Genomic DNA, 26,855 nt, shown 5'->3' on the forward strand with positions numbered 1-26,855 from the left:
CTTAATTTCTTCTTCATTTTTGAAGCAGAGTTTTTCTGGGTATAGAATTATTGGTTGACAGTGTTTTTTTCTGTCTTTAAACTTATCTCACTGCCTTTTGGCCTTTATGGTTTCTAGTGAGAAATCACCTGTTCATCTGATTGAGGATCCCTTGTATGTGATAGTCACTTCTTGCTGCTTTCAATATTTTTCTTTCAACAACTTGACTATTATGTGTTCTGTTGTGGCTCTCTTGGAGTTTATTGCTTAGAGTTTATAGAGCTTCTTGGATGAGTAGATTTGTATTGTTATCAGATTTTGGAAGTTTTTAGCCATTAGTTCTTCACATTTTCTTTGTCCTTTCTTGTCTTTCCAGTCCCTCTGGGACTCCTGTTATGTGCATGTTTATACAGTTTGGAGGTTGTGAGTAGTATGTAAAGAAGAACATGTTACTACTTTGTGGTACCCATTATTGTTTTCCTTTTTCTGTCTTTCTCTGTCTGGCTAATTCCATGCAGTTCACTTGGATACGTTTATACTGAGCCTCTGTGCAGGGGACTAGGCAGATGGCAGTTCTAGTGGTGATTGGTTTCACATGGGGGAAGTTTTCAAGTTTTAGTCTAACAGGCTAAGATTTTGATTAGTTCCTTGTTATGTATATATGTACCTGACAAATGAGAGTGGAAATTCAGCTACTCATATTTAATCATTCAAAAACTGGATATATTTTTTTAAAAATTTTACTGTTATCAATATAATGCCACTTTCTAATTTCTTTAAAAAAATTTTGTTGTAAAGAGTAAACACAAAGGATTTTCACACATAGTCTATCTGTATCTGAAGCGGTATGCTAAGATGTTCTTAATTTAATCCTCAGGTTTAAACTACGTAACTATACCATAGTAATCCACTTTTTTTTGGTATATTTGTGATGCTCATGGGAATTGAATGGCTTAGCCATATGGGATTATATTTAGAACATTAAGTTATAGAAGTACAAAACATTTCAATGGAATTTTTTCAAAATGTTTTGGTAAAATGCTTTAATTCTAACAGAGAACTTCAAATAACTCACCTTTAAAAGTAAAGATGTAGATCGTCGGCTGCCGGCGTCCAGCTGCCAGTAGTCGAGGAGCGGCAGCTGCTTTCCTGAAGCGGGCTTGGGTGCTCCAGAGCCTGGCCGGCTGCTCCAGAGCCCGGCCGGCTGCTGAACCGCCTCTTCCGGCAGCTGCGGCAACGGCTAGGCGCGGGGCGTGGGTGCCCCAAGGACTGCATAACCAGTCAGGCGCCCCGAACGGGCAACCCCGCCGAGGGAGTTGGCCGTGGTGGTTGCGCTCGGGCGCCCAGTGCACCGCGCTCCATGCCCGTGTGGTGCTGCCGCTGCTCCCTGGCCGGTCATTTCAGAAATTGATGAGCAGATCCTAAAAGTCACATGGAATTACAAGGAACCCAGAATAGCCAAGACAATCTTGAAAAAAGAACAAAGTTGGAGGATTCACACTTCCTAATTTTACAACTTACTACAAAGAAACTGTAATCAAGACAGTGTGACGTTGGCGTAAAGATAAACATAGATCAATGGAATAGAATTGAGAGTCCAGAAATAATTCCCTTCATTTGTTGTCAGTTGATTTCTGTGGGATCCCAAGACAAAAGGGAAATATCAGTCTTTTCAACAAATGATGCCAGGACAGATGGATATTCACAAGCAGAAGAATGAAGTTGGACTGCTACCTCATACTATATATAAAAGTTAACTCAAAATGGATGAAAGACCTAAATTTAAGAACTAGAACTATAAAACTCATAGAAGCAAACAGGTTTGTGATCTTAGATTAGGCAGTGCTTTCTTAGATATGACAACAAAAGTACAGCAACAAAAGAAAAAAATAAATTGGACTTGATCGAAAATTAAAACTTTTGTGATTTAAAAGACAATATAAAGAAAGTGAAGACAACCCACAAAATGGGAGAAAATATTTACAAATCATATATCCAAAAAGGGACTTGTATCCAGGACATATAAAGAATTTTTTAAACTCAACAATAAAAAAGACAACCCAGTTGGAAAGTGGGCAAATAATTTGAATTATTCTCCAAAGAAGATATATAAATGGCCAATAAGCACATGAAAAGATGCTTAACATTATTAGTCATTAGAGAAATGCTAATCAAAACTGCAATGAGATGCTACTTTACACCTACTAGAGTGGCTAAAATAAAAAACACAAAAAATAACATGCTGGTGAGGATGTGGAGACGTTGGAACCCTCATATCACTGGTGGGAATGTAAGATGGTGCACACTTGGGAAAATAGTTTGCTAATTCCTCAAGATGTTAAACATAGAGTTTACGGCCCAGCCATTACATGCACTCCTAAGAGAAATGAAAACATTTGTCCACACAAAAATTTATGTATGAATGTTCACAGCATATTTATAATAACCAAAAAGTGGAAACCATCCAAATGTTTATCAGCTCATGAGTGGGTAATATACAATGGAATATTATTCAGGCATAAAAAGGAATGAAGTACCAATACATCCTACCACCTGTGTGAACCTTGAAAACATGCTAAGTGGAAGAAGCCAGACACAAAAGGCTACATAATGTATGAGGGGTTCCATTTATTTGAAATTTCCAGAGTAGGCACATCAGTAAGACAGTAGATTAGTGGCTGCCAATGGCTGCGGGGAGGGAAGAATGAGGAATGAGTGCTAATGGGTGTAGCATATACTTCTGGGGTGATAAAATTTCTCTGAAGTTATTGGTAGTGATTGCAAAACCTTGTGACTACTTAGAACCCTGAATTGTACACTTTAAAAGGGTGAATTTTGGACTTCCCTGGCAGTCCAGTGGTTAAGACTCCGTGCTTCCACTACAGGGGGCGTGGGTTCATTCCCTGTCAGGAAACTAAGATCCCACATGCCGAGTTGTGCCGCCAAAAAAAATAAATAAAAGGGTGAATTTTATGTGTGAATTATATCTCATTAAAGGTCTTTTTTTTTTAAAGCATTACCAAGTTCCCTCTATTTATTTACCTTGGTCTAAAGCCTGATCAGATGATCTGTTGTTTTTCTGATGTTTTTGAGCTCTTGAAAACTTTGTCTTTCTTTGATTAATAGAAGCCTAACAGAGGAGGCATTTTATTTCTAATTGTCTTAACCTCTTTTTTCTTAAGTATAAACCAATTATTTGAGAAGACTAGTCCAGTGTAATGAAAGATCCTTGTAAAATGTATAGTCAGGGGGTTGGTGGTGGTGGGATGAATTGGGAGATTGGGATTGACTATATATATGATTGGGAGATTGGGATTGACTAATATGTATAAAATAGATAACTAATAAGAACCTGCTGTACAAAAATAAATAAATAAAATTCAAAACAAAAATAAAGATGTAGAAACAAACATTTTTTATATAGAAGTTATTTGTTTAAGGTATTGTGGCTCAAAAGTAAGATCAAGTTCTATAACTGGTCTCATTTACTTATGGGCCTACTATTTGTGTTCATCTAGAAATCATTTATTGTTGCAGCTTCAGAGAGCTTGCTTCAGGATGTGTTCTGTATTTATATTTTAAAAAAGTAATTTCACTGACCCAGCAGCAGAATGGAATTTGCTGTTACTTTTCCTCCTGCTAGTAAGGACTTTGACTGACTGACTCACATCAATACTGGCCTGCCAGCTCCCTCATGAGCACTGACACACATTTTGTAATTGGGATCCAGTATCCAGTTTCTGACTAGTGAGGAAACTGATGTTAATGTGCTTGTTTGGGGAATGGAACTTACAACCTTGGGCGTATTGACTCCATTATCTCATTCAACCCTGCTGTTGTGATGGAAAGAACATTAAAATAAAAGTATACGAAAAATAGCTAGAAAGAGGGCTTCCCTGGTGGGTCAGGGGTTAAGAATCTGCCTGCCAATGCAGGGGACACAGGTTTGAGCCCTGGTCCAGGAAGATCCTACATGCTGCGGAGCAGCTAAGCCTGTGTGCCACAACTACCGAGCCTGTGCTCTAGAGCCCGTGAGCCACAACTACTGAGCCCGTGCACCTACAGCCCGTGCTCCACAACATGAGAAGCCCGCGCACCGCAACGAAGAGTAGCCCCTGCTCGTCACAACTAGAGGAAGCCTGAGTGCAGCAACGAAGACCCAGTGCAGCCAAAAATAAAATAAAAAAAAAATTAATTTTAAAAAGCGCCAATTAAAAAAAATAGCTAGAAAGATATGTGTTATCCTGTTCAGGAGTAGAATAGAAAGGTCTGATTAAGTTGTTCATATAATAAGGATTTTCTTAAAAGTCTTGTGTAACAAGAAGTCCATGGGTAAAGAGTGGTGCCACGGTAGGCCCCCAGCTCTGCTGCTTGGGTACACGCCCTCCTTAAACCAAGTACTAGCGGTCACAAGCTTGGCTCAGCTCAGGCAGCTTCCACTCCTAACTCTAACCTTAGGGCTGTTCTGTCCTCACTCAGGACTGGGGGGCGGGGGGCAAGGGAAAAGGGGAGTGGATGATGTCAGCAGGCTTGTCACACACCCTGAGTGGTCGCATTTGTGGGGGGCAGCCACTGGGCCTGGGAGCAGCAGTTCAGGTTCTTTTTTTTTTTAATTAACTTCATTTCTCAGGTGACACAAAATAGTGACATTGACAAAAAAATCAAAACTCATACAGCTGCAATAAAAAATTAATAACCAATTGATTAATGATCCTGAGCAATTAAAACAGTTATTAAGATTGGGAAGTACATAACAAAACTGTCCATGCCCTGAAGTCTTACAATTCAGATAAGAAAATACTTTTAAAAAGTTTGACCAAATTTTACGATAATTCTAAAATTGGGCAAGACATTCCAATAACAAATTGTGAAGCTTAAAGAAACCTTTCTAACCTATCAAAATAAAAAAAATATCAACCATTGGTGCTAGAGGAATAAACAAATTATCTTTTTTCTCTCCAATAAAATTGATATCATAAAATTATTAGAATATGACAAGATAAAGAGTAGGTCACCAAAGCAGAGTGAAAAAGTATTATAGAGGTTTTTCAGGCAGTTCATAATAAAAATAGTATGCTGATTTTCTGGATTTTGAGAAGTTTAAGGTATTCATCAGTTTTTTAAATTTGTAATTTGTTAACCTTTCTTTTTTCATCTATCTTTTATGAGAATAATGACAGAAAGTGCCTAGCAGTTCTGTTTTTTCATATGAGGTTGGGAAATAAGTATGACTTATGGTCACCACAACTGTGCCTTCTGAGTGGTCAGAATGTGAGTTTAGGTGGTGGTTTTTTGGTGGGTTTTTCTTAAATTTCTTAAAATTTTTGTAACTTGTTTCTTTAAAAAGAGAAGATGTTAGGGCAAGAGAGTCAGACCAGGCCCCTGCCAAGCTCTTCTGCTCACTGACCCTGTGAAGGGGGCAGACACCACCTCAATCTGAGCCTCAGCTTTGTCTAAGAATGTGAACCATGTCCCCACTCCTTCCCATTACCAAGATTTTGTACAAGGATGAAAATAAGAGGTAAAAGACTTTTTGTTCTTGTTGTTTTGGCTGCACCACCTGGCACGTGAGATCCCAGCTCCCTGACCAGGGACCGAACCCGCACCTCCTGCAGTGGAAGCACAGAGTCTTAACCACTGGGCCACCAGAGAAGTCCCAAAGACATTTGAAATTATACAGTAATTAAGCGTAGTATTACTTTTTCCATTCACATTCATAATTGTAGAAACTTTTTGTTGGAAGGATGCATCTTATATATAATTTCCCCAAATATAGAACTAAAGTGGATGTGGAGTTTCTTCAATTCTGCATAGTTATTTTTGCTCTGAATCATTCAGCCATTTACTCTCCATTTTTATTGATTTGAAATGCATCCTTGGTGGAGCCAGATTCCACTTCAGTAATTTTGAAGTGACATATGTTGACATACGTACACAGAAACTTATAATGATAATCCTGTAGTCACATGAATCTTCTGCTTTTTGTCTCCTTTCAGGTGAATGGTGATATTCCCCCTCGGTTAAAAAAAAGTGCTCATGAAATCATCCTGGACTTCATCAGATCAAGACCTCCTTTAAATCCAGTACGTAATTTGACATATTCCCCTTGTTTGGAGAGCACATAATGAAGTATTCTCCTCTAGCCTGTGACCTCTAGAACTCAGCTCTTAAAGGAGTATTTTTACACTGAGCTTTCATTCTCAGAAGTAAGAAGCCCAACTGTAAATTACATTTTAAGTCACAAAAAAGTACTTAAAATTATTCAATACAGGTTGTCTTAGGATATTTTAACTCAAACAACCTGAGTTATGGTGCAAAATCTGGCCAAATACCTCCTAGAATAACAGCTGAATATGATACCAAGTAGTTCCTGGTGTGGGCTGCCCTCCCTGTTTACTTTATGGTGTAAACACTTCACCTTGATTAAATTGTCATTTTGATACTGTTTTACAGTAAATCCACCCTGCTGTACCTCCTCTTTTGTATTAATTATCTTCCTCTGTTGACGGGGTTCTTTCTAGTGACCATGGAATCAGGGTGTTCTGATCTGGTTTGAATGTTGGTTTGCGTTTCCTCTGCTCTACACTTACTTCCCCCCAGCTCCACAGCCAGTGCTCACCAAGGCCTCTCAAACCCCATGTATGTTCAGTAACTAGAACAGGAATGGTGTTTCTTTCTCAGTTTGTGAACATATAAAACATAATTAATGATCCCTCTTATAAATCTTTTTAAAATAAGGGAAAGAGGCCATGTGGGAAATAATTTTAGTAAGGCGGGTCGTGGTGGAGCAGAAAGAGCGTGGAGTCAGATGGGCCCGGATTTGCATACTAGCTACACAACCTAGTGGCCACACGTCTCTGAGAGAGTTGATCGGCCTCCCTGAGCCTGTATTTCCTCAATTATAGAACGAAGATAATAATCTAAGAAGGTTGTGATGACTTACTCAACAACGTTACTTTCAAAAACAATAATCGTAATAGGTAACGTACAGCTTACATTTCAATGGATTGCCTGTCATAGTAGCACGTAGGGAAGATGACTACAGCTGCAGCAAAGCTGACTCCTTAAAGTTACTTGAGCACATGTGACTGAACCACTGTGAAATCCAATAATCTCCCTATTGCTTGAAAATGGTCTTTTATCAAGCAGTGTTGCTATCAGTAAAACATAATTTCATAATGTACTGTATGAGTGGACTTCAGTAAAAATTATTTAAGGACAACTACGCAAGCAAGTCTCTATAGCCATTAATATTTCTTCTAAGGCCTCAGCCAGAAAACTGAAGCCTACTCCACCACGGCCACGGAGCCTCCATGAAAGGATCCTGGAAGAAATCAAAGCAGAAAGAAAGCTGCGGCCCGTGTCACCAGAGGAAACCAGACGCAGCAGGTTAGGTGAGTCCGGGGCGTCGCTGGAAGACAGCACAGCAGCCCAGTGAGAGACTGCCGTCTGCAGGGCCCTCTCCCTCTCACACACACACACACACCCTCATGCTGGAAGTCTATACTTGAGATTCATGGAATAGGAAATTGTTGCCCCGTGATGCTGAGTGTAGGAGAGCACCGCGCTGCGTAGTGGACAGAGCTCTGCCGACCTCTAGGCTGTGGTTTTAGGACGGTCTCTTCACCTCTCTGAGCATCGATTTCTTCGTCAGCAGAAGGGGGATAAAAAGTCCTCTACACCTTCATTATGACTTTCATGGAAGAATTAAATAGGATCATGGTCAAAATACTTTATAAATTGTAATACATATACATGGATAAGTTATTACGTTTTAGAAATATAAGTGATACATAGTTTTACTTCAGGTTTATATTGTCTTAATTATGGTTTGAAGATATGGTATTATGTGATGAGAGACTCAGTTATTACTGATATCACTTATTACTCACGTTCCTTTATTATGTTTAATGTTTTTTATAAGCACACATTGATTTTCATTTAGAGCAAAATCATATTATAAAATGTAAACATTTTTGTTTATGCAGCTGTCCTCCAATTTGTAAGATTAAAGATGCCCAAAGAATTCAGGGAAACAGTCTCATGGCGCCTGAACAGGAAAGGAGCTGGCCCTGTGGCACTGTCTCCTGGTTCTCTCCTCCGACCTCTTCTGCCTCTTTCAGGCCCTGCTTGGTCGTCCGGTTTCTATCCCGGGCTCCCTCTCCCTGAGCAACCACATCCTCCTCCAGGGTTTGTTTCTGGTTTCCTCAGCTCCCGCCCTACAGCGCAGGTTTCTCTGAAAGTTCAGACCCACACGTGCAGCCGTCTGCTGAGCAGGGCCTCCTCGCCCCTCACGCAGGACAAGCCCCGCAGCCACTGGTGACCTCGCCTGCTTTCTCCTCAAACTGTCTCCTCCTGGTTCCCCATCTCAGAGCCCAGGACAGATTGCTCAGCATCACCTCTGACTCTTACCCAACAGCCAAGCCCTGTGGGTTTTACTTCTAGGTCTCTCTAGTCCTCCCCACTCTGACCCAGGCTCTCCTCTTCTCCATCTGGTCAGTCGCGTCTGCTCCAACGGCTCTCCCTGCCTCCCATGACTCTCAGTCACTGCGCGCTGATGTTCTTTTGTTTGACTTCTGGCCATTCTGTCACACCGTGGCCTCCATGGCAGCAGGGCCCACGTCTGTCTTGTTGGTTGTTATGTCCTGGTCTCCACTGCAAGGACAGTGATGAAAAGTACTCCCAGAGGTGTTGTAATAATAGCACGTACCTTCCACATAGAGAGCTTCAGAGTGAGGGCAGGCTGTGTGAATTTATCCCTGTCTGATTTTTATGGCAGCAAGTGTTTCCCTTTAAAATGATGTTTAAAACAAACCCATATGAGCATTTATATAATAATGAGCCAGAACATATACACGACATAAATGGAGAGTTCTTATTCTGGGAGTCCTTGCATGAGCCTGAGGACAGTCTGTGAATCCCTTGAAATATAACAGATTTGTATGTATTTCCTAAAGTGTATGTATGTGCATTTTCTGGAGAGGGGGTTCATAGCTTTGCTCAGATTCCTAAAGGGTCCACAGCCTCAAAGAGTAAGAACCACTATGGAAAAATAAGGAAACCATGTCATAGGACGGCTGCTTAAGACTGGATTTTTTAAAATTACTGTACCTTGAGAAGGAATAATGGGGTAATAGAAAAGATTTCAACCAAATTATAAGGCAAAACAAATATATTACCATGAGAAAAGTAAGCTTCACGATTTTCAGGAGAAAAGAGGAGGGATTATAAACCCCAGTGGAAGCACCAACAGGACAGAGAAAGGAACAAGACAGGCGTAACGTGCTTGTGTGATTTGGATGATATTTGACATACAGTTCCTTCATTTTTCCAAATGTTTATTAAAACAGCCATGTCAGCTGTTGGAGTAGAGAGACGAGCAGTCAGTCCCCGCCCACAGGCGCTGACAGAGGAAAGGCTCGGGGCAGCAGATACATGTTCCCCCTGCAGCGCCGACAGCAGCCCGTCAGGGGCATGGGGGTGGCCGGGGCTGAGCGTGCGGGAGACCAGCAGTCCTTGTGGGTGGCAACGGGACACCGCACGTTGCATACAAGGGGTGTCACATGCCCTTGTCATATACATATTCTTCTGTTTCATTTTCAACAAGTTAGATGCTAACTAGCAGGAAATCTACTTTAGAATAATTAAATATCAATTTTCTGTATAGTATATCTTATTTTATTTTAACCTTATGAATTGGTGTTTCACAACAACCAGAATTGAGCTGTTATTGAAAGTGATTGTTCTATGAGAGTCTTACTTTTCAAATTGATCTTGCACCTTAATTGGAAAGTAAGAGATTTGGGCTCTTCTTTCTGCAGACCTACATTGGTTCTTACTATAAAGTTTCCCCTTGGGGAGTTTGGGTAAAGTTGGCAGAATTATCTTGAAGAAAAGTTCCCTAAATAGTTTTAAAACCTTACCTCTCCATGTAATTGCAAGTAGAAACCCACTGTAGAAATTGGGGAAATGTTTAAAGAAGAACTATTACCCGTAGTTTCACCAGCAGAGGCATGCGCTGTGATGGAGCTTGTGCGTCATGAGGTGGAGACAAGAGCTGTGTGCACAGTGTCTGATGCCCCCATGTAACGTTGTGTGGGGCAGGAACATCTTCCCACGTCGTTAAATATCCCCCACAGCATTATTTATAAGGACATTATTACTAACACATGGCTAAGTTGTCTTTTACTCGCCTATTTCCCTATTGTTCTACAGGCTAGCTCCATTTTTTTCCTGTTAAGTCTGAAGTTAGTATTCTTTTGCATCAGTCTTTGTTCATATCTGATCATTTTCTTTTTCCTAACACCTTTTCTAACATCTCATACTATGAGATTTGGGGTTGTAAATGTAAATTGTTCCTTTAAAAACATCTGCCAAAAGCATATGGAGAGATACTTTCATTCTGTTAAATTTGGGTGTTAGAACTGTATGCCATCTGCCTCGGAAACATGAGCTGTGGGGACATTGTGCCTGACAAGCCTGTGGACCTGCGGTTCTCTCCCCTTCCGACCACACAGCCACCTGTCCTCCCTGACCGGGGGCATAGGATGGATGGGGCTACAGTGAAAATAGGTAATTCTCACTCTTATGAATACCGAAATTCGTCAAACCTTGGTAATAACCTTTTTTTAATCAGCTTTATTGAGATATAATTTACCTACCATAAAATTCACCCATTAAAAATATACAATTCAGTGTTTTTTAGTATGTGTAATAAAATTTTTAAAACAAATGATTTCAACAGGAAAGAAATAAGTTTATTCATAAGAGATTGTATTTATTTAACTTCTTCTATATGCTAAGCACTATCCTGAGCACCTTTTCTTGTATGGAATCAGTTAATTTTTATAACAATCCCATGAAATAGGTACCATTATTCCCATTTTACAGATGAAATAACTGAAGCACAGAGAGGTTAAGTAACTTGCCCAGAATCACACTGCTAGTAAGTGGCAGAGCTGAGGTTCAAACTCAGGCTCTCTGGCTCCTGAGGCCTCACTTCAACTGCCAGGTTACACTGCCTACAATAGAGAATTAGTGACACTTTGTGATGCTGGTAGTACCTGAATGAGATTTTTTATAAGATGTTTCACCTGTATGCAGAGAGCCACATTTTCATCCTGAAATTAATTATTTAAGAATACATTTGTTGTTAAATTTTAAAGATTTTGTATGTTCCCTAAAATCATGTTTTAAAACATGGCTAGTTTTTTCTTTTGAACTCTTTTATATTTAAGTAAAAAGTCCTGTACTATGATTCTAAAATGTTTGTATCTTTAACATGCTTTCATTTTTAACATGTTCTTTAAAAGTTTTTTTTTTCTTTTATTGTTACTCCATTTCAAGTCTTAGTAATATAATTAAAACTAAGACACATGGTTTTATTGTATTTCAGATTGTTATTCACTGCCTTCTGCCTTAAAGTGTGAAATGTGCCACCACAGGTCTTAAACCCTCCTCCCTTTTTCATCTTCCCTGTATATCCTAACAGCTGAATTACTTTCTTTTTATTGTTTGTTTTCTTTTTTCAGCAATGCGGCCACTTAGCATGTCTTACAGTTTTGACTTGTCAGGTAAAAAAAAAGCACTTTCACACCTGACGTGGGTTTTGTGGTCTCTGTGAAATACATTTCATTCATCTGCTTGTTCAAACACGTCAAAAAAGAAAATTGAAAGGCTTCTTCTAAGCTGTGGTCAGTCAAATAAAACATTCTGTTTCTTTGAAAATAGTGTACTTGAAAAAAATTAAAACCGTAATAAATCTGTTGCCTTGCAGGAGCCTGTGGAAGAACCGTGACACTTGTGGTCATGGAACACAGTGCCCACCCCACCCCCAATCTCATAAAGCAGCGGTCAGAGTCTAACAGAACTCTGCCTTCAGATCATAGAAAACATTTTCAAGAAACAAAGTTTTGCCACTTCTTACTCTCTAAAGCACTCAGTTATTCAGGTAGCTGAACTCAGAACTGTCAGCTGCTTCAGAGGACGACTGCTCCTCAGTTGAGGGGCAAGAGCTATCTGCGTACCCAGTGCTCCTGTGCGTAGGGCCTTGTCACTCTGGTTCTGTGTGCTGGTTAAGTGTCTAAAAACACACGAGCGTTGTAATGGCTTTGGTTGTAAAATATAATCATGTGTCCCGGGTTTGTAGTACACGTTTAGAGCCCTTCTGTTAAATAGACAGGGACTAACAGTGAAACAAGTAGCTATTAATGATTAAATTTGATCTGTAAAATCAGCCCCCCTTTTAAATTGAAATTTTAAATTATATATGAGCAAATTTTCAAAGCCAACTTAGTCCCAATAAAATGTTTTGCACGTTAGAATTTTAGACTTTGGAAGCTGCTGTTTTGAATGTAAAATGAGATAAGATATTGGCACTAGTATTTCCTTCCAGAATTTTCTTTTACATGCCATGGAATTGTTGGCATATCTTACATACAAATTCATATTTAAAGAGCCAGAGAGTTCTAGTATCATGTTCTGTCTGTGAATATTTACTGAGTATCTTCCAACTGCTAAAATAGTTCCCAACTGCTCTTTGAATTTCTATGTATATTTGTAGTTCTCTTAGGCATAACTAATATTTGCACTTTCAAGAAACTCAGATAAATATGTTATAGTCTTCACTTACTACTTTTGACTGACCACTGAGGAGCTTTTTCTATTTTCTTTATCCATTTGACAATTTTTATTTTATCAACCATTTGCAGAGTAACTTTGTAAAAAAAAAAAAAAAAACTTGGTCTGGAAAGTAAACTCAGAAATGTTTGAGAACATCTGTATTACTGCTGATCTCCAAAAGTTGGCAACACATTCTAAGATCCCTCTCTTCTAAATATCTACTAAAGATGTTCCTCCCTGGCGTGCTCTCTGGGAGTGGCCGCTGCCTAAGCACACTGGCTGCTGGCTCCCATGAAGTAGGCACAGGTGGCTCACCTGGATGGCGTGCATGCCCACACACATGTATGTAGGTGTGTTCGTGTCTTACAGGTTATATGATGGGTTCTTGTGTTGGGAAGAAAGCTCTTGGTGCTGAGCTTCCTCGATGTAAAGGAGCAACAAAAAATTTTGATTTGCTTTCACTGCTTATCATTTGCCATAATTTATTTTGTACCTTAGTGTACTTTGCAATTTCCGCACACTTCATTCTCGATTTCTTGTGTTTTCATTGTGTCATTTTGACTAACCAATTTAAATGTCCCAAATTATAAATGGAAAAGACTGATCTATTCTTCTAACCTAAATGTAAAGATCGGGATGCATTTCTTGTCTAAGTTGGGAAATTAGCTAACTAAGGAGTAAATATTTAAACGTGTAGTGTAGGTAATGCACGTAAGTGTAGAATAGGACACATTGAAGTATGTTCTGCTGCTCAGGTATGTTTTAGAAATATTAATTCTTAGTGGAAAATCTTAATCCAGTCAACATTAATTAAGGTAAGTATAATTTATTTTTCTGATGCAAATATTAAATATACAATCTTTATTTCAGCCGTATTTCCTCCAACTAAATAAGGTAGCAGCCTGGGTGTATCTAACAGACATAATTATTATACTATGTAATAATAGAAGTTATTAGATAAGGTATTTAATATCATGGTTGTGCGTTTTAGATTCTGAACCTGAGGCATATGACTTCTAAAGCTCTGTGTAGCATCTTAAATAGTTTGCTTACGTATAAATATCACCAGAAATTCTGTCTTATGTAGAAGAAGTCTAAAGTCTTATCCAAGGGTTTGGTTTTCTTACCAGATACACTGAAGTGATAGTGAGGATTCATTCATTTGAAGAGAAAAGTATAAGTAATCAAACTACTTAAAAATATCTCTTAAAAGTATGTTCAACTGGGGCTTTTACAAATATGCAGTATTAGATAAAATCACACACAGTATTTAGTCTTACATACGGAGATCATCCTGAAGCCTGACTGGGACATAACATATTCTTCTATTAATTCCATTTATCTCAAAGCTTTGAATTGAGTACTAGGTGTTTATTTCAGTAGTTTGAGTCAGTGAGCTCAAGTATAGTTACCAACCTCAGCAAAGTCTTCAGGCAGTTAGAGAGCTACTGGGTAATTTCTCAGATCCCTTGCATTGAGAATGAAATTAGCTCATGGCAGCCACTGTCACTTAACAGTGTTCCCTAAACTTCAGTGCAGACATCACCCTCATGATTTTACCAGACTTAAGTGCCACCAGTACTGTTTAAACTTTTTAAATCTACCATAAATGACTTCTAAAATTTTCTTAAGCAAAAACATCCATAAAATCATGTATCTGATATAGTAATTATAATTTTTGTGAAACATTAAATATATAACCATTAAAACTGTGTTAGTGTTCCTCCACACACCACTGGTGACTTCACCCTTAGGGAAACTCTGGCTTGGACCTGTGAGACCCGCCTGGAGAAGCTCACTGTGTCTCCAGGCAGAGCCTCAGTTGGGTGTGGATAGTTGGGCCGGTGGGAGATGTGCGTGCTTTTTCTTGGAAGACTGGCTGCGGCTACTGCGTGAACCTCTGGAGGAAGTGTGTAAAAAATGTGTGCTATAGAATACGATTTTTCAAAAGATACTTCAAGACCATATTTAAACAATACCTTTTTTCTTGAATAGGAATTAATCAATTAGCCCAATCATTTCCTCCTTTGCTCTCTGGAAGACTTTTAAATTACGCTCGTAAGTGTGGCAGCCTACTGCTCTCTACACCTTATGAAAGGTTTATTTAAAGATTTTAACCTTTGTAATTTTGTAAAAACTTGCTGCTTTTGCCCTTTTGTCCCTTCAGCGCACCCCGTCCCCCAATCATATATTTGTTCTAGCTACTTAATACCTGGAGAGGTAATAACAAAATTAATTCATGTGTTGTCAGGTTTTCTGTTAAACATTTTATGTAAAATGATAAATGATTGATGACAAGTCTGTCTTCTTCCTTCCTTTTTTCCTTTCCTCATTCCTTTCTTGCTCACTCAAACCCTTCCTTCTAGTTCACAAGGGCAGTTCTAGTCCTGGGCTTCTTGATATCTAAAAATATGCAGAAATTATGAATATTAAGTTAGATATACATCATTTATAATAAATAATTTACATAATTCTTTTAAATAATGTCAAGGAATGCTGTACTAGAACATACTTACATTCTGAATGCTACCTGGAAATCCACCTCTTCCACTTCAAGCATAAAACTATTACATGTTGAGGGGAGCTACTATAAATAGAACATTCTTGTATTTTATAGTTACTTCAGGTACAATGCTTCCCCCCAAAAAACGAGCATTAATCCTGTCTTTTCAGTGCCCAGCATGCCCTTTACCCCCGACCATGGGAGTTTCACAGACTGCTCCATGGGCAAAAACCAGGTTATGGGCTGGTCTGTGAGTTAAATCATGCAGGGACTGCTTTTTCTCACTTTTAAATACTCTAATTTAGTAGTTATTAAAATTATTAGTTATTGAAATACATGAAGAAAATTAGTTCCACTTGCATTGGAAGATTACAGGCTCCAGTACAGAAAAAGGTGGCCTTTTAGAATCAGTATCGACAAGGATTCTAGTGTCAGCTCTGCCGCGCTGGCTGTGTGACTGGCTGAATCACCCTTAGCCTTAGTTCACTCACTTACAAATGTAGATATAAGTTAGTGTTAATAATTGCTAACATTTACTGTGCACTGCCTTTATTACACACACTATTAAGTATTTTATATGCAGTTGTTAACTTATTTAATCCTCACAACGAGCCCATTTCTGTTGTTAGCCATTTTACAGTTGAGGAATGAAAATTTAACTTGCTCAAGGTCAAACAACTAGAGCTAGACTTTGAATCCAAACCATCTGCATCTTAACTATACTGTATACTCTAAACTTTATACGTTATGCTACATGCTCTTATTCTGTATTCTGTACACTGTACTCCATACTGTATGTTCTGTGTTCTGTAGTCTGTACTCCGTACTCCATGCTCTGTGCTCTGTGCTGCCACATTTCTTTCACTGCCTTCCCATCCAGATTTGAGCTTTGGATAATCAAAATCAGCTTTATCAGAGGGAATGTATCCCAGAGTCTTTGTGTTCATGTTTATATGCATATAGATTATTAGCTATTTTTATTTTAAAATCAAACCACTTTCAGATCTTACAGCCATATGTGCATGCCATTACTCTGATCCGTCGATCACTAGCTCTTTAGAGGCTAAAAGGAAAGTTAGCCTCTCTGGGCCTCTGGAAAATAGAGAAGTTGGAGTCAGTTATCTGTAGTATTTCTTCTAGCTCTAAATTTTAATCTACAAATGTGAATATATAATTATTCATTTAAAGGTTTCCTTTATTTGAATCTGACAGTTAATGTCCAACACAAGTGTTGTATATGCATAGGTGTTACTGTGTCCAGCCTCTGTGTTGTATTTGCATGACGTAGAAATGCCATATCACCTCGGGTGTGATTCCAAGTGCAGGTACTTGGAAAAGTGTGTTTGGTTCACTGATTACCTTTCTGTGCTCAAGAAAAGGTAAGCTTTCACCTTTGTTTTACCAGAGGTAGCTACCCCTGAATCTCCAAAGAATGTCCTGGAATCATCGATGGTGAATGGAGGTTTAACGTCACATTCAAGAGAAAATGGGGCAGGTGCCGCACAGCAGGTGCCTGTGCAGCGGAAGAAACTCCTCAAAGCCCCAACTCTGGCCGAGCTGGACAGCTCTGACTCGGAGGTGAGGCCCCACGGCCCCCCATGTCCCGATTCGGGATCAGGAGGCGAGCGCCCTCCGACCGGTCCTCGTGTTTCTCCAGCTGTTACTTAATCTCTTCCCATTTTTCAGTCAATTAAAGTTAGGTTTAAAATTCATTCATTTAGCAGGAAATGAAACAGTGGATTACTTACTGTTATTTAATAAAGGCCAATACAGTGGCTGTAGTTTATAGAATAACTTGTGACATACATACGTAGTCTTAGATTACAGTGGGGTTAAAATAAGTCAACAGTTTTCAAACCTATATTTTCTTAAATATGTTTCCCTTTGTTTTGGGGAAGGAAAAAGAAAAACATCTTCATAGATTCTTCCCTCTCTAGAACACACACCCACACACATCCATACTGAAGCTTCTTTCTGTAATAGTAACACCAACAGACAAGTCCCCCAACACTGCGCCCATGCCCTGCAGATCCTTCCTGTTCCGACGTGGGTGCTCCCAGATCTCTGCAAGCCTCTGTCTGCAGCGTCAGTATTGTATGTCTCCACTACCGGACCCTCAAAGTCAGCTTATATAAAATGAGATGATTTCCCCGCCCCCTGCCAAACCAGGCCACACACAGCAGGCTTCTCGTCTCCTGTCTGCTGTCTCGGTTGCTGGCTCCATTCTCTCCTCATTCATCCAAGTTAGAACTTGAGGAGTTATTGTCTCATAACGCCCTCACCGGTCTCCACACGTCATCCAGCAATATCAGTAATAACAATTTTGCCACTAAATGTTTTTCAAACTTCAAGAATAGTAAAGAAGTATTCTTATTAACTGCCCAATTCAGTGCATGCGCTCTTTCATCAGTCATATCTTATCTTCCTTCTTCCTAGCTTCCCTGATTCCATCTTGCAAATACCACCAGGGTCTTTGTCTTTGAAACCGTTTGAAGGCATCCTGCCACTTACAGGACTAAACGCCTGTCCCTGAAGAAGCTGCGTCAGAGCCTGTGCCATCTGGTGCCTGCAACATCACTCTGCCTCAGTTTACCCTTCAGCCCCACTGGGCCCCTTGCTCTTTCCTGCTCACTCCCTTGTTGCTCCGCTCTGTGCATCTGCGTGCAGCCTACACCCAGCTCCTCTCCGATTCCATTATAACCTTCTGATCCGTCTATTGTGTTAGAGCACTTGACCCTTTGTAATATAATTGTCCATTTATTTCTCTCTCTCACCAAGTGCAAGCTCCCAGGAGGGAAGGTGCAGAATTCACCTTATATTCCCAGCTCCTAATCCCCAGCAGACACTCACATACTTAAAGAAATTCATGCTAATCTGTGAGAACAACAGTTTAAATTAAAAGAAGATCTAGTGGTTAGCCACTAGAACTGTGATGATTGAAATGTAAATTATATTAAATAAATGTAAAACTCAGTTCATTGAGTTCTCCCGTGTGGCTGGAGGTGACCAAGCTGGACGGTGCCGACACTAGTGCCGCCCTCGCAGAGTCTGTTGGAAGCACCTGTGTCCGGTGCAGGGAGCGCGCCGTCCCGTGTGTCCAGGACCCCCTTCCTGTCCTTTCTTCATCCTTCACTGCCCTGAGCTAGAACGCCCAGGCCATGAGGAGGGCAGTGGACAGCCTCTGCAGTTGTCTTAGTTTTCCTCTTCGTGAAAATATTGTGCCGATGCCCTAAATCCAAATCTTGAGATGATTTGCTAGACACAGTTCTCTTAATCAGAGCGAGGCTGTGTTTGCGTGCCTGCCCATTAGTTAGAAAGGAAGTGTGAAATACGGTGCTGAGAAGTGTTGAGCCTGGTCTTTGTCTGGCTGCTGGTCCAGGCCTGGGCAATCATCCCATGATTGGGAGTAAGGTGGGGACCTCTGATTTCTGGAACAGAGGGAATGGTCCTGGGCCAGGACTGGAGCAAGCACACCCCTCTGTCCTCTTCCCTTACAGCTGATGCTCTAAAGTACTAAGGAGGGGCAGGGCAAAGATGCTGAATGTGAGAATGCCTTACATTCCTTTTTTTTTTAAACTTCTGAATATAGAATTTTAAAACTTCTAAATATGTTCAAACTTTAAAATTTAGAAAACACAGATGAGCAGAAGCCTTTAATTCTAAACAGCTATATTTCAAACTTGGGCTTTGTGATAAAGTTTCAGTAGAGGTTTTTTTTTTTGGTGCCTTCTCTGAGGCTCCGTAGAGTTTCTTTTGATGAAACTCGGCTTTAATTGTGGTAGATTAGTTGTGTTCATCCTAAAAAGCTTTCTTAACGTTAGCCTCTTTGAGATTATCTACCGGCTGGTTAAAGCCAACTCAGAAAGATGTCTCTTGTAAAGCCTGATAATTAACCGATGTTTCTATAGACATGAACGAAGCACCTTGAGACTCAAGCCGGGTTTCCTTACAGTGTTAGTCAGGAACGTGCCGTGGGCTCTGGCTCTGCTTTGTGGACAGGACACGAAGACAGGTCCCTTTGTGTCAGCCACCACCGTGTCCTCCCTCTGAGGTCTCCTCCAGCTCCAGAATGTGGCAGTTCTGCCCATAAGTATGAAAGCGGAAAAGAGGCTGAGGAGTCCTGCCTTCTCTAAATTGATGGGTGGGTGTTCTTTTCCCCACCTTAATGAATTCCTGATGTCAGGGAATTCCTAAACCAAGACTGATTTATCTCTGGTCCTATTTGCTCACTTATAAAAATGGCTATAGATACTAAGACAGATATATCCCACATCACATTGCACAGTGTCTTCATTCACATTTTATAGTAACGTTTTTTCACACTTTTTTCTTTAACTCTTCTATTTTTCCTTTTCGCCAACTTCTTTTTTTTCCAATGCCTCTCCATTTTTTCCATTCATATATTTACCAAATGCCTTCAGTAAGCAGTAAAGGGACAGCAGTGCAATAGGCTTTGTCCCCTTGCTCATAATCCAAATGGGAAATAAGAAGCATACACTGAGTCATTACACGTGTTTGGTGAGTGCTCGCGGCCTGCCAGGCACCTTTTGAGCCACTCGTGTGTGATGCCACCAGGGGGCCGGGGGCTGGAGAAGCCTCAAGGAGAGGGAGGACCTGGGCTGAGGAGTCAGGTGAGGAGAGCAGTGGGCAGAGGGCTTCCACTGTTTGTGGCACGTGCCAGGCCACGTCACAGCCGGTCTCCTGTTTCTCCCCTACTGGCGTGGACTTCCCCTGGGGGCGGAGGAGCGGACTGACCCCGCCTCTCTGACTTGTCTAAAGCATTCCTGATGGAGGTTGCACAGGAACAAAGACTTAAGACTCAGGCCTGTAGTGGGAGGACAGTAGAGGCCAAATAACGAAGAAGCTCAGAAAAGGCTGGTCTTACTCTTTTCTTCCATCCCCTCAATTTTATCACCACTTCCCCATTTTTCCTCCTTCCCTCCCATTTACTTAGTGGCTTCCAAAAGTTTTTTTTAAGGACCAAAACTTTTTCTTCACATCAAAGCTGTAGAAGTACAAGGCGGGTCAGCTAGAAATGGAGGCGGGGCTAGGCCCTGCCCTCTGCTCCCTACCCCGCCACCTTCCCATCTTCATGCCTTTTCCATTCTCAGAGGAAGTGTCCCCTAGGAAGTCCCAGCACGCCTGACACTGAGCTCGTCCCGCTGCGGACAGGGCACCGTACTCACTCCTGGAGGAAGTGCTGCTGTGCACGATCACACGTCTCCTGCTGGCCTTGCAGTCTCTCCACCGGAGGTTTTTCCCTCAGGTTTAAGAAATACCTTCCAGGGGAATCCTCTGGTGGTCCAGTGGTTAGGACTGCAGGCTCTCACTGCCAAGGGCCTGGGTTCAATCCCTGGTTGGGGAACTAAGATCCTACAAGCCATGCGGCGTGGCCAAAAACAAAAATTAAAACAGACCAAAAAAACCCTTCCAGCCACCAGAATACCGACTGTATGGTGAACTCTTTCATACATGATCTCATTTAATTTTCTCTTCCACAGAGACTTCATACTAAGAGGTAACTGCCACCGTTCCAGGGTAGCAGCTCTGCTCACCTCTGCAGACATATTTCATTTGATTCCATTGTGCACCACAAAGTTCCTGTTGCCCCTTGCTGTCTTTGAGGTTAACTTAAACTTGGGCCCAAATTATCACAAAGAACAGGTTCCTGTCTAAATATTCCCCATTGAGTAGTGAATTTCCCTGTAAAGAGTCAATATGTTATTATGTCAGATATTCTTATGAAATGGAATATTAATGGATTATTTACTTTATCAACATAAACTCAGCTGCTTTATGTAGAAAGAAAAACTCCTTAATCCTGTTCAGAGCCATGAGATGATGACTTGCCCTCAGTCTTCTTAATGCCCTGCGTCCTTTGTTCCATCAAGGAAATGCATTTTCTTCCTTTCTGTCAAGTGAGACCTCCAGTTGCAGAACCAGTAAAGGGACTTTTTTTTCTCTTAGATTTACCCAGCAGCTTTGTGCGTTTAAATTATAATAGTTAAATAATCAGCATTAACTACAAGCTTGAATTGATGTCTTTAAAAGTTTCTAGTTGTGAAACTGGGCTATTGGTAGTGACCCAGAGACCTTATACCCTGCTTGAGGCCATAGGAATAGGTTATCTAATCTGCCATTTTGCCAAAACTGGAACTAACCCATGTTTTTTACTTAACAAAATATTATGAGCATTTTCCCATCTGATTAATCCTTTTTCAACATGATGCCAAATATCTGTGTGGTATTCTATCATAATAATTTGCCATATTATATTTAACCAGTCCCCTGTCTTTGAACATTTAAGCTGTTTCCAGTTTATTATAAATAACAATAATATTGTGAACATCCTTATGATACATTATTGCTTTGAATTATTTTTCAGGATATTTCTAGAAGAATGTTTGCTAGATGAAAGAATGTACATATTTATAGCTTTTGATACATATTGCCAAGTTCCTTAAAGAAAGCTCTAATATCTACTTTTTATTGAGCCAACTCTATGTTATACTTTAGGTATTATAAATTGATCAGACCCTAGAAGTAGCTATGATCCTTATATAAAAGATAAGGAAACAGACACACAGAAAGGTGTTGTCTTTGAACTAAGATTGTTAAAGAGTAAATTATAGAGACGGATTTGAAACCCAAGTCTAACTCCAAAATCTGCGTATCTCATAAACTTTCTAGTATTCCAACTAGCAGTACATGAGAATGCTTGAATTTAAAATAACTTAAACTGGAAAGGGGCTTAGAAATCTTGTTCAACGTCATTACTTTTCAGTGAGAAAACTGAGCCCCTAGTAGAGATAGAGACCAACTTTAAAAAGTCAGACAAATTTTCAGTAGCAGAATCCCTGCTAAATCAGACCTCCCAACACCAGATCTTTTTCCATCACTTTTTTTTTCTCTTCCTAAAACTCTAAACCTCAGTGTTTCTTGCTTATCTTTAATAACCTCTGCTAGCCTATCCCAAGTAACATTTTAAAAGTCAAGATAAGCTTTGATTGGAGCTATATCAAAGCTTTCAGTAGGAAAGCTAAGCAAAGGAGCTGTATCTGTGCCTTCACTGGGATTCTTTTCAGGAAGAGGGAGATTTTCCTTCCTGTTAAGTGAGTTAGGTGCCCAGGCTGGCATCTGAGACAATTCTGGCAGCCTTCAGTGACAGCACCACCCTGGGAGCAAAGCTGCGAGACTTCTGACAGTGACCTCATTGCATCCAGGACCTGATTTAAGAGTCACTGGTCAGGACATAGAACTAGAAAAGGCCTAACTTAGTGTCAGAGACTAGTAACTTGGATCAGACAATACAAATAAGCAAATTTCAGAAACCAGACCAGGCTGTAGAAAAGACTAATGTTAAGAGATGTCAGAGACCCATTGAAACACCTCAGCCAGGCAGAAAGTGTTTAGTCAATGGGAGTGGACATGACAGGGACACCACACGCCCCCTGGTTCCTTTCTGGGCGTCTCCGTGACTCCTCCGGGGCAGGAACTAATCCTGGTGAAGATTAGTTTTCTTTCTTTCTTCCTTTCTCTCTTTCTTCTGTTCTCTCTTTCTTTCTATAAAGTAAATACTTTATAGTTGATGTATAATATTATACGTTACAGGTGTAAAATACAGTAACTGACAATTTTTAAAGGTTATCCTCCATTTATACTCATTAAAGAATATTGGCTATATTCCCCGTGTTGTACGATATATACTTGTAGCTTATTTTATTTTATTTTTAAATTTTATTTATTTATTTATTTGGCTGCATTGGGTCTTCATTGCTGTGCGCGGGCTTTCTCTAGTTGCGGCGAGCAGGGGCTACTCTTCATTGCGTTGCACAGGCGTCTCATTGTGGTGGCTTGTCTTGTTGCGGAGCACAGGCTCTAGGTGTGCAGGCTTCAGTAGTTGTGGCATGCGGGCTCAGTAGTTGTGGCACACGGGCTTAGTTGCTCCATGGCATGTGGGATCTTCCTGGACCAGGGCTTGAACCCGAGTCCCCTGCGTTGGCAGGCGGATTCTTAACCACTGCGCCACCAGGGAAGCCCTTGTAGCTTATTTTATACATAGTAGTTTGTACCTCTTAATCCCCTACCCCTCTATTGCCCCTCCCCCACTGCCTCTCACCACTGGTAATCACTAGTTTGTTCTCTATATCTGTGAGTCTGCTTCTTTTTTGTTATATTCACTAGTTTGTCGTATTTTTTAGATCCCACATATAATTGAGATCATACAGTATTTGCCTTTCTCTGACTTATTTCACTCAGCACAGTGCCCTCCAAATCCATCCATGTTGCTGCAAATGGCATAATTTTATTCTTTTTCATGGCTGAGTAATATTCCATTGTATGTATATGTGTGTTTGTGTGCGTGTGTGTATATATATATATACCACATCTTCTTTAGCCACTCATCTATTGGTGGACAGTTAGGTTGCTTCCATATCTTGGCTACTGTAAATAATACTGCTGTGAACATTGGAGTCCATGTATCTTTCTGAATTAGTGTTTTTGTTTTTTTCAGATACATACCCAGGAGTGGAATTGCTGGGTTATATGGTAGTTCTATTTTTAGTTTATTGAGAAATCACCATACTGTTTTTCACAGTGGCTAGACCAATTTACATTCTTGTCAGTAGAGTACCAGGGTTCCCTTTTCTCCACATCCTCTCCAGCATTTATTTGTGGGGTTGTTTTTGTTTTTTGATGATAGCGATTCTGACAACAAAATGACAGGTGTGAGGTGATAGCTCATTGTGGTTTTGATTTGCACTTCCCTGATGATTAGCAGTGTTGAGCATCTTTTCACGTGCCTGTTGGCCACCTGCATTTCCTGTTTGAAAAAATGTCTGTTCAGTTCTTCTGCCCATTTTTTAATCTGTTTTTTTTTTGATGTTTAATAGTATGAACTGTTTATATATGTTGGATATTAACCCCTTATCAGTCATACCATTTGCAAATACTTTCTCCCCTTTAGTAGGTTGTCTTTTCATTTTGTCAGTGGTTTCCTTTGATGTGCAAAAGGAAGTTTAAGTTTAATTAGGTCCCATTTGTTTATTTTTGCTTTTATTTCCTGTTTTAAGAGACAGATCCAAAAAAATATTGCTATGATTTACGTCAAAGACTGTTCTGCCTATGTTTTCCTCTGCATTTAGGTCTTTAATCCAGTTTGAGTTTATTTTTTTAATGGTAGGATTAGTTTTCAAGTAGTCTGAAAGTGGGTGCAGCTGCCTGAGGTGGGCATGCATGGCCAGAGGACCAACCACAGCTTCTGGGAGCAAATCCCAAGAGGCCCTGAGCCACACCCCATCCCCGCAATGGCCCTGTCTCCCGCACTGACCTGCATCTGCCCTGCCTGCCCAGGACAGGCTCTTGGCTGTTCTCAGTGGGAGGATTTCAGACCAGTAAGTAGTGGGGTGCAAGGCATGGACATGTCTCAGACTTATGTGAAATTAGGCTGTAAAAATGATTCTAGGGAAGGTTGGCTGAAATATTTCCGATGGGGATGGTTTCTGCTGTTTGTTTCTAGCTCCCACCTCATAACTACTGGAAAGTCCTGGTATGACTCCTTTTTTCTTTTCCTATGAGATACTCTTAGCTTTTATTTCCTTTTTGACCTTCCATAAGCAGAAGGGGATTATGGTAGTTCTTGCTGGCTTTTCTGGAGACTTGTGTGACCTCCAGCGTGTCTGGGGTGAGGCTTTGCTTACGTTGCCTGGCTTGTTCTTGGTGGTGAGTATCAAGAATGCAGAGGTTGCTGCTCAGACTGGCTTTGTTTGGACTTTGTGGTTTACAAGGCTTTCTTCTTCTCTTGTTCCTTGGCCAGATCCTTCGTAGTGAGGCGTGTTCAAAACTAGTGCTTTCAGCAGTAGGTTTTAGGTAAAGCCAGTTTTTAGTGAATGGCTAATTCTTAAAGTCACCTTAACTAAGTAGGTCAGAGAGAATTTTCGCTATTTGTTTCACATAGTCATAGATTAATATATTAACCTAACTTTCTTGTATATTTAAAAATATTTAGCAGTTTTCTATACATATTATGGAAATAAGTTGTCTTCTAGTTAATGTATATCCCCTGTCACGTAGTAAATAGTAAATTTTTCATGAATAAATATTATACTTTATTTTGGTATAGTCTAAAACAAATTAAGAAGGTCTCTTCTCACTGGTAATAGGAATTTAAACTTTATTTGGCACAATGCAGACATTTTTCTAGATTCATATGACATTTCATGAAATATTTTTCATTCATTCAGCAAATATTTATTCATTACTTAGTAAGTGATGGATTTGGTACTAGGTAACAACGATGAACAAGATACACCACATCTATCCTTGTGGGGTTCCAAGTCTATTACTTTTATAAATGTGTTAAATACTCCACTAATGATAATATTAATCACCACTTCTTGTGTGCTAGGTAATGTGGTAAGCATTTTAAATGTGTTCTCAGATCTGTCCTTGCAGTGACCTATGGAAATTATGAAACTAAGATAAGAAACTTGCTCAGTGTCACATCTCTCTAATGAGGGACAAAGCCAGGGCACAACCCAGACATGTCTAATTTTAGATCCCTTCTAGCTTGTCTCCAACCTGCCTTGAACCTTTGACATTAAAATTTGGTGCCTCATGTTAAATATTTATGAGTGAACATTATTAATTAGCATGAGATCTCTCTCTCTCTCTCTCTCTCTCTCTGTCTGTCTGCCTGTGCCTTTCTCAGGAAGAAACTCTGCCCAGGTCAGCCAGCAGCAGTGCATCTCCCTCCTTCCTTGAAGCTCCCTTTCTGGAGGCTGTGTCCACAAGGAAGAGTGAGTATTTGTAGTACAAAGAACTAGTGTCAGATGCCTTAAAAAACATACTTGACCTAAAAAAGGGAATCCCAAAGTGCCTTGTTGTCATTTGGGGTAACTAGTTAATTAAAGAACTAACCCTGGCATTTCACTAGTCAGGAAGAGAAATATTGTTATTTTCCTAGAATGACATCATAAGGTAGGGCTAAACTGGCAGTTGGGTCTCAGATTCTCACCTTATAACAAATCAGTCACCTTTGGGCTTACAGATAATAGTTGTAGGGAATAGGTCAACTGTCTGTATGTATTTTTTAGATTAATTACCTCCTTATCTAAATTTAAGCCAGAAGCTCTGAATAATCACACTTGTTATCCCCCCTACACACACACACACACACATCGTTACCCACGTACACGTGTAGATAGTAAAAACACCTTTATAACTCTTCAGGCAATACAGAATCTAAAGTTAAGTGATTTAAAAAAATACTATTGGTAATCTTTTCATTTATAAGACCAATATAAAAAATTAAAAATTATATATTAAAGGGGAGGATTCTGGGAAGATGGCAGAGTAGGAGGCACCGGAATTTGTCTTTCCACCTGGACAATAATTGTAGTGGTAGAATCTGTCTGATGTAATTATTTTTGGAACTCTGGAGTTTGTTGAATGCCTAAAACTTCCAGGGTTTATTTCAGTAGATATCAGCTCATAGCACAGTGGCAGCTACTCATCCCCCACCCCCAGCCACATGACAGGCAGCTGTGTGCTGTTCTTAGAGCAGCTTGCAGGAGCCAGGGTGGACAAAAAGGACCCTGTCCTCCAAATACTGGGGATCTGTCCTCTGATTGCTGATAACTGCTTCTGATTTCAAAGGTGCAAAGAGGCAGGCAGCCATTGTTGCACTGTTGCTAGCTTCACCCCCTCCCCTCTAGCTGAAGTCATCTCCAGGGGATTTAAAGGGCTGGTG

At 40.2% G+C, this 26,855-nt stretch overlaps 2 protein-coding genes across 6 annotated transcripts in view; one reads left to right on the forward strand and one right to left on the reverse strand.

The window, feature by feature from the left end:
* Positions 1-26,855, forward strand: part of SPIRE1 (spire type actin nucleation factor 1) — a 212,091-nt gene that overhangs the window by 168,246 nt on the left and 16,990 nt on the right. For 3 of the 5 annotated variants that reach the window (XM_036874926.1, XM_036874930.1, XM_036874928.1), the window contains exons 7-11: positions 5,976-6,062; positions 7,244-7,373; positions 11,511-11,552; positions 16,509-16,681; positions 25,815-25,902. In XM_036874926.1, coding sequence (XP_036730821.1) covers positions 5,976-6,062; positions 7,244-7,373; positions 11,511-11,552; positions 16,509-16,681; positions 25,815-25,902 — 520 coding nt within the window. The remainder of the gene's footprint in view (positions 1-5,975; positions 6,063-7,243; positions 7,374-11,510; positions 11,553-16,508; positions 16,682-25,814; positions 25,903-26,855) is intronic. The other 2 variants (XM_036874927.1, XM_036874929.1) reach the window with 1 other exon arrangement.
* Positions 14,897-26,855, reverse strand: part of PRELID3A (PRELI domain containing 3A) — a 105,921-nt gene continuing 93,962 nt past the window's right edge. Inside the window, exon 6 of the mRNA XM_036874954.1 lies at positions 14,897-15,003. Coding sequence (XP_036730849.1) covers positions 14,968-15,003 — 36 coding nt within the window. The 3' untranslated portion in view covers positions 14,897-14,967. The remainder of the gene's footprint in view (positions 15,004-26,855) is intronic.

Source organism: Balaenoptera musculus, chromosome 14 (genome assembly GCF_009873245.2).
Source record: "Balaenoptera musculus isolate JJ_BM4_2016_0621 chromosome 14, mBalMus1.pri.v3, whole genome shotgun sequence".
Lineage (NCBI taxonomy): Eukaryota > Metazoa > Chordata > Mammalia > Artiodactyla > Balaenopteridae > Balaenoptera > Balaenoptera musculus.